General features: G+C 44.4%; 1 protein-coding gene across 3 annotated transcripts in view; it reads left to right on the plus strand.

Annotated features, from left to right (window-relative positions):
- Positions 1 to 11,338: 11,338 nt before the first annotated feature.
- Positions 11,339 to 17,060, plus strand: part of MSANTD1 (Myb/SANT DNA binding domain containing 1) — a 45,909-nt gene continuing 40,187 nt past the window's right edge. Inside the window, exon 1 of one of the 3 annotated variants that reach the window (XM_071808521.1) lies at positions 11,339 to 11,455. Coding sequence is in view for 2 of the 3 variants with exons in the window: in XM_065837387.2 (XP_065693459.1) it covers positions 12,506 to 12,521 (16 nt within the window). In the remaining variant the exon portion in view is untranslated. Of the gene's footprint in view, positions 11,456 to 12,439; positions 12,522 to 13,859; positions 13,977 to 17,060 lie in introns of those variants that run through there. The other 2 variants (XM_065837387.2, XM_071808519.1) reach the window with 2 other exon arrangements.

Genomic DNA, 17,060 nt, shown 5'->3' on the forward strand with positions numbered 1-17,060 from the left:
TTTTAACTTTTGTTTCAGGCAAGTTTGGGCACATACTCTGTTAATTATACTTTGTTCATACTCATTTTCCTTTGCCTTCGTAACCGCTTCAAACTAACGCTGTTTTACATGAACACTGGATACGGCAGAGCTGGGAGGTATTTTTAAGAGCTTTCAAGGCATCTGACTCTTGTATCTCTTGTTAATGTGGCATAAGGTCATTCCTTCTCTTGCCTTCTTTCCTCTGCCCTGACCCCTGGAATAGATATTTTACATGGCTAATGCTTTAAAATAATCTTTTACATCATCAATAGACTGGTGCGTGACTATGTAACTGAAGATAAGACTGAGTGACCCAAAGTACCTGGAGTTTATGAATGAACTGTGGGTCCTGAGGAAGCGAATCTTAGGAAGGGGATTGAATAAATCTGCAGCTTTTTAATACTCAGTGTAGTAATCTAGGAAGGCTGTTCAGATGCTTATCTTCATCAGTATCCAAATCAAAGGCTTTCACAAAGGATATTTCTACCTGTTATTTTGCTTCTTTACTGCCTTTGTGGTTCTACCTGTGCTCACTTAAGCAACATATTTATATACTGCAGAATTACTGAAATGTGAGCTTGTGGGTAATACCTGTTTACATTGCAGTGTGATCTGATGATATTAACAAATGTGAGAAACATGATCTGGCAGCTGGGAAACCTGCAGACAGCACTAAGGGTAAATGTGAAAGGAACCTGCTGCTTCAGAAAACATCTGGGACCAAGTTTCATTATCAATGGTAAAACAGAGGCTTGGATTGTGCTGACACGTTAGTTTTCCAGTTCTACCACTGGCCTGTGGGGTTTGAGTATCACTGTGTGGGAAAAATACAGCAAACTTGGTTTGATTCACATTGAGTTGTCTCAGATGACTGAATTGAACAAAAAATTTAATGAAATATAACAAGGGCATCTGGGCAGGAACAACCCCAGGTTCCAGTATAAGTTGGGGAATGACCTGTTAGAGAGCAGTGTAGGGGAAAGGGACCTGGGGGTCCTGGTGGACAGCAGGATGACCATGAGCCAGCACTGTGCCCTTGTGGCCAGAAGGCCAATGGCATCCTGGGGTGTATTAGAAGGGAGGTGGTTAGTAGGTCCGGAGAGGTTCTCCTTCCCCTCTACTCTGCCCTGGTGAGACCACACCTGGAATATTGTGTCCAGTTCTGGGCCCTTCAGTTCCAGAAGGACAGGGAACTGCTGGAGAGAGTCCAGTGCAGAGCAACAAAGATGATGAAGGGAGTGGAGCATCTCCCGTGTGAGGAAAGGCTGAGGGAGCTGGGGCTCTTTAGCCTGGAGAAGAGGAGACTGAGGGGTGACCTCATTAATGTTTACAGATATATAAAGGGTGAGTGTCACGAGGATGGAGCCAGGCTCTTCTCGGTGGCAACCAATGATAGGACAAGGGGTAATGGGTTCAAACTGGAACACAGGAGGTTCCACTTAAATCTGAGAAGAAACTTCTTCTCAGTGAGGGTGACAGAGCACTGGACCAGGCTGCCCAGGGGGGTTGTGGAGTCTCCTTCTCTGCAGACATTCAAACCCGCCTGGACACATTCCTGTGTAACCTCATCTGGGTGCTCCTGCTCCAGCAGGGGAATTGGACTGGATGAGCTTTTGAGGTCCCTTCCAATCCTTGACATTCTGTGATTCTGTGAAATCTGTTTGTTAGATCCATAAAAATCCAAACTTCATACTATACATTTGAAATTATGATGAATCTATTGGTGATGCTGGAGTGTGATAAGAAGTCATGTTGAGTTATGTTGCACCTGAAAAGATTGCTAGACCATAGATACTGATGAAAATACGAGGAACTCCAGTTGTTGCAATGAGATTTACAGTGTTTAAAGTTATTTTGCATTTTGGCTGATGGGTTAAATATAATCAAAGTGGTTATTAATTATTAACTTCTTAGTGAGGCCTGGCTCTCCTTTGCTTACCGTGCTTTGTTCTCAGTTTGACTTCATTAACTCTAGAAGAAACTTAAATGCCAGTCCCAAATTCATGGTGATTAATCTGCATTGTTCTCTGTAGCCTGATTACATGAAAAAAAATCTCAGAACAGGAGAGCAGATTTGATTATTTCATGTGTACTCAGTTATGCTTTACTGGCTATAAAATCTAATGTAGACAGAATAACTGTGGAAGCTCAGTGCCACAAATGACAATTTACCCCTAAATGACGTATTTCAAAGAGAGTTTCTAAGCCTGTCATGAAAGGTGGGCATTCTTTCAAAATAAAATGATCATTTTAGCAGGACTCAGAATGAGGCAGTGATGAGAGTTCTCAGATATGTGTTTTGTTCTTGGTTTTGTTTTTTTCTTGTATTTTTCCACTCTAAAGCTCCAGGCCATGGTGTGGTGGGCAACGATAGGATTCTGTGCAGCAGCCCTGTGTGTGCAATATGTGAGTAAAGGACCTTTTGTCTGCTGGTGGCCAGTTATGGACAAAGTATCCCACCCCCAAGCAATGGAATGGGTCATTGCTGGCTGTTCAGTATCATTACTTTTTCTTTGTGCAGCCTTCACGTGGATACGTATGGACAAGGCGGCTTGTGGACCTTGAAGATGATCCCTTCTCCCTTGAGACCAGCCAAGGACAGAGAGGCACCTGTGACACTTCCAGTGACATTGTAGGACAGAGCCAGGCCGGCGGGTTCTGGGATAAAAGGGTCTGAGAGCCTCGGAGCTGCAGAGAGGGCAGGAACTGGCTTCATGTAATGCGGCTGCAAGGGACAACCAGGGACAGAGGAGTGATAGGAAGCAGCATCTTCTTGATCTTCACTTTCATCAGCTGTTGTTAGAGGTTTGAGAGCATTTTTGCAGTTTGTTTCCAGCTTTTGCATTTAGTTTTCTCTGGCTCCACGGGTGTTCCAGAGCAGCAAGGGAAGGAAGCACATTTCTAGTGAGCGAGATGAAGGAACATTGCAGAACTTGAAACTGCTGCTTAGTAGTGGTTTTTACCCTTCTAATGAGACTTTTAACTGAAGTGTTCCTTTATATTGGATTATAAAAAGTATTTATTTGTTCTTTGAACTACCGTGTTCCCAGTAAATTACTACTCCAGAGTCAGCCAGAACCATCTTTCTTCTTTATATCCCAGTACCTTTCATCTAGCTGAGGAAAGCAAGTGTGTGGCTTTTTTCTTTCCTGACAATCAAAAGGTAAAAATTTGTCTGCTTTTTCTAGTTACAGTTACATCTCTTTATATTGCTACATTTTGTTCTAGTAACAACCTGACGTTTTGAAATTTCACAGGTAATATTCTTGCATCATTTTTTGTCCTGATGGCATCCCAGGAAGTTACCCCTCTGAAAAGATGTTATTTTCAAGTTGTAGAATTGTGATGTACCAGAGTTCAGTGTTTGCAACATTAAGGTTTATCAGACCCTCGTTGTTTCTGGTTTTGTAAACTGACCTCTTGATATAATGATTATTTAAAAAAAAAAGAAGACTTGGAGATCAATTGTAAAAACTTGGCATTGCACAGCTTATTCCTATTAATCCTAAATATTTAAATGTTAGGTAGTGTTTAGCAGTCCTGTTGTCAGGGAAATCATTAGGAAAAGGGTTTTGGCAGGATGAAGATGGCTCCTGCCCAAAATGCTTTTTGGGAAAGGGATAGTTTCTTATTTCTGTGGTATGATTTGGTCTTGCCCAGTCCTTGAGCTTTTACATCTCAGCCCTATGTACATACAGTCGTCCTGGGGCTGAATCATAGAATCCAAGGCACATCACCACTGGTTGCCCACCCAGCCCAAACCTGATCAGTTTGTCGGTGAGGTGGTTACAGGGAACGGCGTCTCGAGCCTTGCTCAAGCCAAGATGAACAAGATACGCTTCCTTCCCTTCATCCACTGACCCAGACGTATAATCAAAGAAAGCTCTCAGCGTGGTCAGGCATGGCTTATAGAATCATAGAGTAGTTTGTGTTGGGAGGGACCTTTAAAGGTCATCTAGTCCAAACCCCTGCAATGAGCAGGGGCATCTTCCCCACTTTAAATCCATCCTGATTACTGCCAGTCACCTTCTTGTCCTTTATATGTTTGTTAATTATTTCCAGGATTATTTGTTCTATCACCTTCCCAGTGATCGAGGTAAGGTGGAGCCTGTCACTCCCCAGATCCTTCTTAAAGACAAAAGCAGTGATTCCTCAGGAACCTCCTCTGGTCATCACAGCCTCTCAATGACATCAGCCAGTTCCCTCAACACCAATGGATGGACCCCATCACATCCTGCGGACTTGCGTATGGCCATTTTGTTTAGATACTCCACAATTTGATCCTCTTCCATTCAGAGTGAGGCTTTGTTGCTCTGGACCTTCCCATGGGTGGGACCAGGATTCTTGGAATTAAGTTTTGCTTGTGAAGAGCAAGGTGAAGAACACATAGGATATTGCAGCCATTTCCATGTCCTTTGTCACCAGGTTCATCACACCATTCAGCAGTGAGGCCATATTTTCTCTTGTCTGCCTCCTAGAAGCCCTTCTTGTGCTTCATGTCCCTCACCAGGTTCAGCTTCAGGTGGGGTTTGGTTTTCCTAAGCCTGTCCCTGCATGCTCCAACAAGATGGTGGCAACTGGGCCTCTAAGTCAACATTTGTGAATCTGAAGTATGACATGGTGTTAGGGGGAACCATGCAGAAAGCAAGCAAAAGATGGGATTTTTTTCACACAGCAAGTAGCTAAGCTGCAGAACTCCTTGCCAAAATTGTGGATGCTTCAATGCTGAAGTGTTAGGTGGCTTTAAAGGGGACTAGACAAGATCAGACCGTGCAGTATTGGGGGTCATGAAATACACGGGAGGCACCTGTGTCTGGGGAAGGCCCTGAGCTGTAAGCAGTTGAAGGCCAAGAGGATGCTTTGGGAAATTCTCCTCCATGCTTATTCTGCTCTTGTACACATCTCCACGTGACCACTCTTGGCCTTTGCTAACAGGACACGGGACTTGGACTGTTCCTGACACAGTAAATGCGGTCTGCTTTGTGCTTGACTGAGAGTGAAAGTTTGGATATCAAGGAAGCCCCTCCCAATATTTTGTTACCTTTTGTTTCAAAATGAAATAATCCCATTTCACTTGAGTTTTGCTTTTTGACTCGTGTATTTCTACCTCTGCTGGGAGTGTCTTGGCCAGAGATAGAGGCACTCACACTGTGCTGGGTCAGAAAATCCCAGGCATTTCATCCTAAGTGTTGTCCATATACATCGCTCAAATATGCAGAGCTGAACTTAAGTTTGCCTGGTTTGGCTTTGTCAGCTGGAAGAGGAGAGGGTGGGGGAATCACTCATCTAATCAATGTGTAGCCATGTCTACTAGAATGCTTCTCTGTAGTTTGCTGGCATATCTAGATCTGCGAGCTCTTTTTGTTATGGGCAAAGAACACAAGGCTACAGCATCAGTGAAAGGGTCCCACGACCAAAAGCTATCAAGGATCCAGAAGGCGATGTAAGCATTTGTGTTTGTGCTTCGTGCTCCTAGATAATGGCACGGAACAACTTTTTCCTCTGGTCATAATCATCTTTTCCTCTGGTGTTCCACCATGTGAGAACTTTGGATCTGTAAAAATGCTCCAGAAACCGACTGCAATCCCAATCAGGGTTTGTAAAAATAAATCAATAAAAGGCTGTTATCATGAGCCTTCAAATACATTTCTATGTCAACTTTGAACAAAGTGACGTTTGAATAATTTTGCAGAGTCATCCCTTCTCCACTGAATTTAGTGCTGGATTGGACCTGAGCTTCAGTTCTCATTTTTCTTTCCAAAATATGCTTTTAAAAATGTTCTTAACACCCAACAAAGATGCTAAAACCAGGCTTTCTTTTTAATGGTAACCTGAAATGAAACCCAGCACAGTCCAAGCAGGGCCCATTGGTGAAGCTGGGCACTGTATGTCCTGTTGCCACCCATGGTGTCCTCCACCCCGTGAAGCTCCCACCCGAGGAGATGTCTCTACTGCCACTCGGGGATGGGGAGGGACAGACTGTCGGGGACTGTTGGTGGCCGATAAAAACCTGAATTCACAGCCAGGTTCTGCAGTGATCTCTTCTCGAGGCAAAGGCTTTTGTAGCTTTTTCACTTGACTTTGAGCACTCCTGCCTTTCCTCTCACATGGCTTAGCTTTGACTTTCTTCTTATCTGTCACTGGAGAGTAATTGTCCCTTTCATAAGGACCTTGCTTTAACCTTGAACAGCAGTTCCTGGGGCACCTGATGTGCATTATGTACTGTATAAACTGACGAAAGAGTGAGGTACAGTCCTCATGTCTTCCTTGATGTTTTCTTTTCTAATCTGTTTCCAGGAGCCCTTTCAGATGGGACATGAAAGCTCTACCAATTATTATAAAACTCCTTGTGAAATGTTTTTATTTGAAATATAGACTTATATTTAGAATAGTAGTGAAAAAACAGAGTCTCAGAGGGCTGAAGCAGCAATACCCGAGCTACTACCAGTTGCTGTTATCTGTCCTTTGGTCTGGGTCTAAACGTGGAATGGGTATTTTGTTATTAAATGTGTACTGAGCCTTTTTCATTTTGGGGGATGCCCACATATAGACTTCACCAGGGTTTTTTTGCAATATGTGGTATCTTGCAGGTGACAATACACTGATAGAGCATGCTTGGAAAGGATTCTGTACTGCAGAGAGAACTCTCAGGACATGGTTGAGAGGAGTCAAAGGAACGAAACTGAGGAGTTGTCCTGCAGCAGGTACCTTCTTGTGCTTTCACCCAGTGGCAGACAGGAGCTGGCTGTGGAGAATTGCTTTGTGAACAGAGGGCATGGTGAGGGCTCCTGGGCTTTCTGCCTCAGCTGGACACGTAGCAAAACAAACGAATGCAGAAATTGGGCTTTACTCAGCTCACAGAAGAAAAGCTACACAACTGCCCGACATGTAGAAAAAGGAAAAGCAAAAAAAGAGTATATGTGTTATTAAGGGTAATGAGCAATGCACATTTTCTAGCAGGATTAGGGTGGGAACAGGAAAAGCCTTGCCAAGCTAAGGTAAAACCCCATTTTTGAAAAAAGAAGGGGGAAACAAAATCCTCTAATGAAGTTTGACAGGAAAAGTACTGACAAATGTTACCAAGAATCAGGAAAAATAAGTTTCTTAAACAGCCAAGCTGTGCAAGATGGCTGATGTTCCCAAATATTCCAAGATGAACTCAGCAGTGATTAGCAACGGGAATAAAAACTTGAGTGAAAACGCTGGACAGTAGGCGGACTTGTTGTTAGCTCAGTAGCGTCTGTGATCCTTCTGACAGTGCTTGTACCAGCATTACCTGGGCAGACACGAGCCATGTTGTCCTTGCAGATGCTGCCCTTCTTGTAGGATCAAGCCCAGTGTAAAAAAGCCCTGTGTGAAGTGAGGAATTAGTTCTGCCCCAGAATTGCATCAATGCAGTTGTTTGCTGTTTCCATGGGGCATGGACACACTAAAATTTCTTCTGCCCAGAATATGAAGTGTAGATGCTCCTGTCCATCTCCCACAACCTGCAGGGCATACGTAAAACTTATGGAAAGGAAGTATGCAAGCAAAGAAAATTTGTGAGCTAGCTCAGAGACATAACGAAAAGCACTTTGAAAAGCGTGCCCGTATTTGTGGAAAGGCAAGACGCAAAGATGCAAAAGGAGGAGATAAAATGCAAGGAGAAATGTCAGCAGACAGGAGAAATGCAGGGAGATGGAAAGAACTGTGTTGAGACACATGTGGTGACTCAGGGAATGAGATTTTGCAGGTATGACTAGTGCAAAGCAGCAAAAACAGTTTGCAAAGGGCAGAACAGCGCTGGTCCTGCAAACAGCGGCTGGCAGGGATGCGGTGATGAGCGTGTGGGGCTCCAGAAGCTTCCTCAGCCTGATGTGAGAGGAAAGAATAATCTTGCAGCAAGCCAAGACAAATGACAACTGAATGACAGCATGATTGGAGAATCATAGAATCGTTTTGGTTGGAAGAGACTCTCAGGATCACTGAGTTCAACCATAACCTAACTCTAGCACCAAAGCATGTCCCTAAGAACCTCTTCTAAACGCCTTTTAAACGCCTTCAGGGATGGTGACTCCACCACTGCCCCGGGCAGCCTTTTCCAATGCCTGACAACCCTTTCTGTGAAGAAATTTTTCCTAATATCCAATCTAAACCTCCCCTGGTACAACTTGAGGCCATTTCCTCTCATCCTATCACTTGCTACTTGGGAGAAGAAACCAACCCCCTCCATGCTCCAACCTCCTTTCAGGCAGTTGCAGACAGTGATAAGGTCTCCCCTCAGCCTCCTTTTCTCCAGGCTGAACAGCCCCAGTTCCCTCAGCCGCTCCTCATCACACTTGTGCTCCAGGCCCCTCATCAGCTTCGTCGCCTTCATCTGCACTCTCTCCAGCACTTCAATGTCCTTCTTATGATGAGGGGCCCAAAACTGAACACAGAATTCAAGGTGTGGCCTCACCAATACTGAGTACAGTGGCACAATCACTTGTCTAGTCCTGCTGTAGTAGTAATACAGTAAGGATGAAGTAAATGGCATGCAGGGTATTTTGGAAAGGCTAGCATTGCAGGTCACACAGAAGACACGGGACTACTTAGTGCAAGGTAGAAACTTACCTGGACAAAACTGTGGACAAATTGTTTTAATAATACATATGCAAACAAAACAAACCCAAATAATTCATAGATTAGGGAAAATAGCATCACTAGTTCCTTTTCCCATCTCCCACAGGATGCAATAGCTGCACTTGGTTACCAAAGAAATAAATGCAGAGAGAAGGAAGGGGCACAGGGAAACTGAGACAGAGCCTTCGGGGGGCACAGAGGTGAAGGTGGCTGCAGAGAATGGGGTTTTATGCAAGTTCTCCAGGGAACTGCAGGACTTTCCCGTGAAAAGCCTTCTTGACCTGAGGCCACAGGATTCAACAAAGATGGCACTTCTGCTCCTGATGCTACCTTTTTCTTCCTCTTTTCTTCCCTGAAGAAAAAGAGGGCTGATGAGTGATCTAAGATTAAAGGTGCAGTGTTGCAATTTTGGGGCATTATGTCAGTTGTGAGAGAGCAGACTGTGAACTGGGGGGGAAGGACAAAAATACAAGAAAATCCAGAGGCATTACTAGAAACCCCATTATTAGAAAACCCAGAAATAATCCTTGATAAACCCGCGAACATTTGCCAAGCAAAGGAAATTCCCCAGTGCATATGAAAGCTTAAGAGAAGAGAAGGCAGGCAGTGCTCTGAGCGTGATAAAAAATTAAATCCTTACAAGTCAGAGACCTGGGGTACCATGTCCTGCAGAGCTAAAACGTGGATCCCCAGGGAGCTGCAATGCAAGCTGAGCAGCAGTCACATTCTGTGGGGGAGAAAAGAGGTAGAATCTGCAGCAGATGGTGTCATTCCGCTGCAGGTGTGCAGCGAGGGCGGCGCGGAGGACTTTGCAGGGGGAGCCGAAGCCACTGCAGCAGGAGATCACCAGCCTGAGAGGAAAATTGGGTTCTTGTGGAGCTGGATGCTGTGTGCAAGTCAGTGTGAAGCTGCAGATACTGAAAGGGGATCACAGTCAGGAGAAGGTAAATAGATGAAATTCAGGCTTAGAGCTGTACATTTATCCCTGCGAAGGGAAGATGGGAACTAAGCACAGGTAACAAAATGGGAAAGTTACAATTTGGAGCATATGCTTGCTGGGATGTTAAAAGACTGTATGTTACCCTCCTGAATCGACAGGAGAAAGACAATTGGTGCCTTTGGGGATGTCTGGGGAGAAAGAAGACTGTTCAGCAAGGCAGTGAAAAGTATTCAGGGAACCCAATTTTGCTCTGTTTTCCCTGGGGGCTGAAAGACATGGTCAGAAGACAGACTGCTCTGGGAAGCAAAGTACTCAGAGCTGAGGCTGCATGTCCAGAGCACGGTCGGGCAAATACAGTGTTTCAGCCTGTGGTACCAGCCAGAAGCATTTCTAATGTGGGGACTAAGGCTCATGTGTTATGTATACATTATAAAATCACTACCATTGGAATATCACTATAAGCATCCCTATATGGATAGCACCATCAGTTCATACCTATAGATGTACTGGCATGAGACACTGTTAGTTTTGGTCCAAAGTCTTTGATTTTTTTCCAAAATAAATACAATGCAGTGAGGTGTCAGCACAGCATGCTACAGGTGCTCACCAAAATACCTGTCCCAGAGAGAGGAGGGACAGAGAAACTGCCACACTGAGTTATGATGGGAATTGCTCATCTGCCAACTGCAGAGCTCTGCTGTCCAGGTATGTCTGTGGGGCACAAGGTGCTAGTCCTGATAAAGAGCCTGAGAAACTGAAGAAGAGTTTGAGAAAGTACAGAAGCCAAAGGCTGAAGGTAATCTGGTGAAAGCCAAGTTAAGTGAGTGTTTTCAGGAACCTTTCATTCCACAGAAATCGGTGACCCTTGTGTTCCACTATAGACTGTGACTGTGTATGATAAGCTGACACGCAGCGGCGGATAGAAAGGCTCAAGTGGCATTCAAGACGGATGAACACGGCCCCTGGCAGCACAGGCAGGTGCCTTCTGATTCTGTCGTTAGGGCTGACCGTGCCCAGGCTGAGAAGGCTTCTGGTGGACCCGTTTGCCCAGAGGCAGCACCGAAAGGGCAGGCACTGCTGTGGTCCTCTGCTATCAGTAAGGGCACTATCACTGGTACAAAGCAAGATAAGCATCAATATGCTCAAGCACAGAGAATAAAAAATGTGTCCTGCTAACTCTGAGAGAGGTTCAGACTCAACTAACCTGACCTCTTCTGTACGGGTATGTATTTTCCGTTGTCAGCTCAGGCACTGGAACTACTGTCCAGCGCTCCTTGGAGATACCATATCCTGCAGACGATGCTGTGTATGATACCAGCATCCCACACTCCCAGCCTTCCACTCCAGGCACTCTGTTCGTGGAGGGGGGACAGGCACAAATGTGTCTATGGCCAAATCCAAGCTCTGCCCACCTGGGCCTGTGGCTGCACCTGCTTGCTGGCAGCAATACAAACCTGGAAGAACCCAGAGCTTTGTCCCCATCTGCTTCCAGCTGGGGCTGCAGCTCTGGGAAAGTTGCCTCTGTGAAGTTCTTAGATATGGGAAAAATCTACCAGAAGTATCAAGTGGTGGGAGGGTGGAGGGAATGAGCCCTGAGAAGGAGAGGAAGGCAGCTGCTTATTGTCTCTGCGCTGGCTACATTGCTTCTAGGACTGGTGCCAGCTTGAGAGCAGCTTGCTATCACTATCTATACCCTTAGTTCCCCACTAGTAAAACTTCCCTGAATCCTTAATACAAGTTACTTGCACTTAAGTCTTTTCTGTTTCTTTTGTTTAGCCAGGTTTGAGTTGCCAAGCGGCTTATTACCCCTTGTGCTGAGCACAGAGCGGCTGTGCAGGCTGCTGAGCGAGGGGACACCCCAGCCAGCTCGGGGATCGCAGGTACCAACCGCAGGTGAGTTTGCATTTGTGAAATGGCTTTGTCAAACCCACAGTCGTGTCCTGGTCACCAGCGAAACTCTGTCTGCTGAGCCGTGTGGCTGGGATGATTCTCCCAGAGCTGCTGTGTGGTCAAGCCCAGAGCTACATCACTTTGGTGTTCGGGGAATTTTGCCTGTAGCTTCAGTCAGCATTTACAAGTCCTGATAAACCTGAATAACCACAATCCGGGGCTCTTGCTTCAAAAACTTTAGGTGAAAATGATGCTTCTCAAAGCTTTAGTGAAATAAACTTGTCTCTTCAGAATATTGCTTATGCCCTGGGAATTTTTTTTTCTTGCTTTGAGAAATTGAAGGATTTATGGATTATAGTTACCAGTGTTAGTGTCTGCTCTTAATTTTTTCTACTTTCACACGCTTTCCACTACAGATACTGAAAAGCTTGTGCGAAGGGTGTATTTACACATATTCACTCCCAGGACTCTTGCAGGGAGTTTTCAATATGCAAAGTTCCCCATCCTCTCACACACCACCAGCCAGTGACTGCTAGGTCACATCTGCATTGAAAGTCACATTTGTTTAGCTGAAGTTAAACTTTGAAATCTATTTAATTACACTGGCGTAAAACCGTTTGTGGGTGCTCTTCTGTGTGCTTTAATTGAAATGCGCATTGCATTGGTTTTTCTTTTAGAAAGCTGAATCTGTTTAAGAGTATCCACATGGGCTTGCAATTGGTTTCAATCAACAGAATTAAAACCAGGTTTTCCTTAAATTGCTGCAAGTTTTAATGCAAACAGGGACTTGGCAAAACTGAAAATCCCCTTGATTCTTTGGGAGTGTTTCTCTCCCCTGCGACATGCTTTTTTGTGTGTTCAAATGTGCTGCGAAGCACTCCCCAGGTTCTCCAGTATCCAATCTTTTCCTGAAACAAGCAACCTACTTTGAGTTTAGCAGCCTCTCCCCTGCCCTGACTGGCTCTTGCGCTTCCAATCAGGCAGAGAGGAAACATTTAAACACGCAGCCTCTCGGCTTTGCCTCCTTGGCTCTGCTCAGAGCAGGAATCAGCCATGCAACTCAGCCCAGGTAAGGCCACACTTCACGATTCCTGTTGCAGCGATGTTACATTTGACAGTTTTGTTGTTTTTTTTCCCCTCGAAGCGCCTCGACTTACTCTTTCCTTCCTCACCGCACAAAGAGGGAGGGAGTAAAACCCTCCGGTGTCCTGGGGAAGGCAGAGGCACAGTGAGAGCAACTCGCACACTGCTGCTGCTTCGCCCTGGTACCTCCGACACCAGCAGCTCTCCCCAGTTGAGGGCTGGGATGGGAGAGACTGGTGGGTGGGATAGGGAGGCTGTAAGGGGCTGCTGGGCCAGCCCAGGTCCCTGTCCCGCCTCTGCACCAGCCTGGTGTGGATGCTGGGGTGTGCAGCAGCCCTCCAGCTCACCCTCTTGTGCAACCGGGCGCTGTTGGCGCTGGGCAGTGTAAGTGGCGGTGCCTAACGCAGCACAAGGTCTGCCAGCGATGAAAACCCTCACAGAAAACCCAGGAGGGCACACAGCTCCTAAAAACCTCCTCTCTACCTTTTTCACATGCTGCTAAATTGCCCTGATGCCTGAGTGTGATTTTCTGGCTGTTCCCCGTGCCCATGAATTACCCACCATGGCACGCTGGATCCTTAGCTGCAGGACAGTTTTTCCAGTTGTTTGTTTTGAAAGCTCTTAAGAGCAATATGCTATCAGCTGAGGTTTCTAATTAACTCTGAATAGCTAGTCTGCTGCCACTCAAGTATAATTCTCATTAGCATCTCAGCTAACAAGCTTCAGTGTTTGCCCTCCTAATTAGCTTCTAGTTACAAGTCTTTCCTTATCCTAAGATGTGCAATTGTTAATTGCAGTTCCAATTGCTTTTACAACAAACTCCTGAGAGACTGCTAAAACTGCTGGTTTATGCAGGCTGATAGAGATCAATATCTGGGATCCTCGTAACTGTGTGTTCTTTATTCTCCTCGAAGTGTGTATCTATATGTCACGTTTATGCAAAGAGGAGCGGGGGACAGAGCTGCAGCTTCTAAAATAAGTGAGGAAATAATTTGCATTTTCGACAAGTGGTCTGATCTCAAAGCGAGCCTGCTTGAAGCAAAGTACAACTTTCACAGCTAATACTGCACAAACCGCTTTCCAGGGTCTTTCTTTTTCATGCAGCTGATTTTCTATGCCCACGAGTGTCCCACAAAGCGCCGTATTGATGCTGCATTTAAAAAGCAAGTGTTATGTGTCTGTTGCCCGGACAGAGCATGTGTCAGGTTAGCTATTCCTTCCAGGCTGCTAGCTCAGGATGGTATGTCTGTGGAATGCTCTTAGCCTGGTTTAATGTATGCCTGAGAGTTGGATTAACCCCTTAGTCTCTGCGGCTCGGGAGGACTTGGAGCAGGTTTGGTGTCAGGGGGCTCAAGCTGCTGTGACGGGGCAGGACAGGCGGGTTGATGCACCGAGCGGGGTGTGCGGTCACGCAGGTTTCCACTAGAGCAGATGGAGAAAGGTGAGTCTTACAAGTTTCACAAAATACCCCGTCAAGCGCTCGTCCTACAGATGTAAATCCGTTCTGTGCAGACAAATCAATTCAAATCACACATTTACTTCTCAAAGAGAGGAAAAGTGTTGCTCGGCTTGTGAAACTCCCCAGTGGGTTTCTCCCTCTGAACGTGGCCAGAGTCCTCCTGTTACCACTTTCTAAACTGAAACCCACTTTTTGCTCAGGGCTCTGAAATTGGTTTAATTAATCAGATTCCATGTTTCCTACTGCTCTGAGTAGGATAAGAAGAGGACAGCATTGAAACCAAATACAGAATTTTAGCACAGGATACCTGGATCCTGCTTTCCTTTTGGTAAATTAGAGGGGTAAGGTCTAGATGTTGCCAATACAAACTGACTTTGAAGATAAATGTGAGTCTTCTTTATTTGTCTTGGGAGAACTACTATAATCCTGTGATGCTTTATGATGCTGTGACTGAAGGTTCTGGTTCTAGAGGACCCGTGCTCCTGAGCAGAGTCCTTTATTAGCAACATATAGGTGTAAGGAGGTGCCCAATCAGATCCAGTTGTAGTGTCAGGCTTTTGGAAAAGGGACAAATTCTGGTAATGAATACGCTTTGGTTTGTAACCCATTGAAAAAAAGGAATTCAAATATGGTTTGCTCACGTTAAGAGCAAGAGATTTAGTTAGTCATAAAGCTTTCAAATCTGATTGCTTTAGAAAAATGCGTAAGCACTTATTTGGACCTAAGGTAACTGGGCAAGATGAAAGAGTGGGAGTATGTTTACACAGTGTTGCATATATCTCTGGTCTTGTTCGTAGAAGATTTAATATTTTTGTCATAAACTGGCATTTTTTAGCTTAACAAAAATCAGACTTTAGAACACAGCCCTTGATGAGAAGCTGACTTTCTTGATCTGACTGTCTATATCCAATTAATGTGTTGGAAAAGAAGAGTGATCTCAGTGTTTGAATCTATTTCACTTACATATCAAAGAGGCATATTTAAATGAGCTGTTTAAACTCTTTTATCTGCAAAACTGGATTCCAAATCACAAATATGCCATTTACTGTGCTGAACTTCAGTTACAGGTGGCCATGTAAAGGTAAGCGCACTTATATGAGAACTTTTTTAGAAACTTTGAAGTAAAACTTGAGTTCAGGTTTAGGGAAAGAAAAAAGATTTCAAGTGAAGGATCTGTAGTGTAAATTTTTAAATACAGAATAAGGCAGGTAATTACCAAAGGTAGCAGAAAGAATTCAGAACAAAGGGTTCTGATGGTAAAACAGAGAAAGAAACAAAGCACTTCAGTGAAACCAAACCAAACCAAACCAACACCACAAAAAACACCAAACAAAACCAACCAAACCCCCCAAACAAAACCAACAAAAACAAGCGAACAAACAAAAACCCCCAAATAACCCTTTCAGATAAAAATTGTGCAGATTCTACCCACCTGTTACTCTGAGCCAGCAGACATGAATTTGCATGTCCTGCAATGCAAAGGAGGTGTTGACTATTTTATCCACTTGCGGTAATAGTATTAATATATTTCCTTCTTCTCAGAAGGTCCAATTTGTGAGAACTTCAGTGCTCTTAGTTTCTGAGGGAAAAACCCACAAAGAAGACCAGGGCTTGGGCTGTAACAACTATACTGCCCTTGCAAATTGTTGAATAGATGAAGCTACATTCTAATGATCTCTGTCCTCTTTGACATGGTTTGTGCTAAGTATTTTTGTTATCAAACCAGTTCGTGTAGTGCTGTCTTATTGCCAAATTTGTCACATAAGATATTTTTCTTGATGTAAGCTAAATCAGTGTCGTGATCTTTTTTGTCAAGGCAAGGTATAAATTACCTTCTGGGATAGAAAAATGGTGGTGAAGTACCATCTACATTGCCAGTGTAGAAGGAATAGTGTTGAAATAACTCAGACATACTGGTTGAGTAGCTTCCTGTGTAGATCAGGTAGAGCCTTAACTCCATCTGGTTCAAGTGAACGTTCATGAGGTTTTTTCAGCCTGAACATGGAGAGGATCTCATAACCGTAATTATTTCTTCTAATGAGACTACGATCCGGGCCATTTCTTGCAGCAGAACAGCTTTTCTGCATAGATTGTTAGAGAGGGCATCCCCTTAATTATTTATACTACACATACCAGGTGTGCTGATTATGAAATTTCCCTTGAGGCTCCTGAAGGAAATGAAATCCTAATAAATGCATGAGCTAGTGGAACAATGCTAGAATCTCCTGGATGAAAATCAGTCATCTGTGTCTGCGATCCTCCTTACACTGGTTTTTAGAAAGCATTACGGAAACTGATCTTCTTAGACTTGTCAGCCAAACTGTGCTGGAGGTGTGAAGAAACTGCCCTTCCAGGGAACTTCAGTGGTCTTGTGGGAAACAAAGAAAGGATAATGCTCGGGGAATACATTTCTTATCTCACAGATGTGGAGGTGGCAGTGTCGATGCTGGTGTTGACTGTGTTCGTAATTAGTCCTGTTGCACGGTGATGACTGAAACATTGCTCTGAAACTGCCCGGAAAATTCTCCTGAAAATGCTAGCTGAGAAAATCAGAGGACTCTGATTTGGAAATATGGACTCTTCTTGTTTTGGCAAATGGAGCGATTTCACTTGGAAGAGAGAATTGCATTTGTTTATGACACGCTTGTTATCGAGAGTGTATTCAGTGAAATACAAGGGAAGAAAGGGCCTTTCTCTGCAAAAGAAATGAAGAAATACCAATGACAGTAAATGTAGGATCAGAAAAGGAGAAGAAAGAACCTGATGTGAGAGACAACGGGAAAAACGATGTAGGAGTGTGAACCAAATTACTATAATTAAGACGAAAACAGCACTGGTTTTAGCCCAGGGCAATGTGCAGTGACCAGGACAAACTCTGTTTTCTTGTCCCTGTGCAAACAAAAAAATCTCAGTGAGGTGGAAGACATAAATATAAGAATGATTCTTACATTTTTGTGGTTCAAAGGAACAGCTAAAAGAATAAGATACTTGCAGAGAACATGCAGTCGGTGAGAAGACATTATGAGCTCAAGGAATTTTGTATTGCTTTTCTATCAAAAGGCTTGA

Source organism: Patagioenas fasciata, chromosome 4 (assembly GCF_037038585.1).
Source record: "Patagioenas fasciata isolate bPatFas1 chromosome 4, bPatFas1.hap1, whole genome shotgun sequence".
NCBI lineage: Eukaryota > Metazoa > Chordata > Aves > Columbiformes > Columbidae > Patagioenas > Patagioenas fasciata.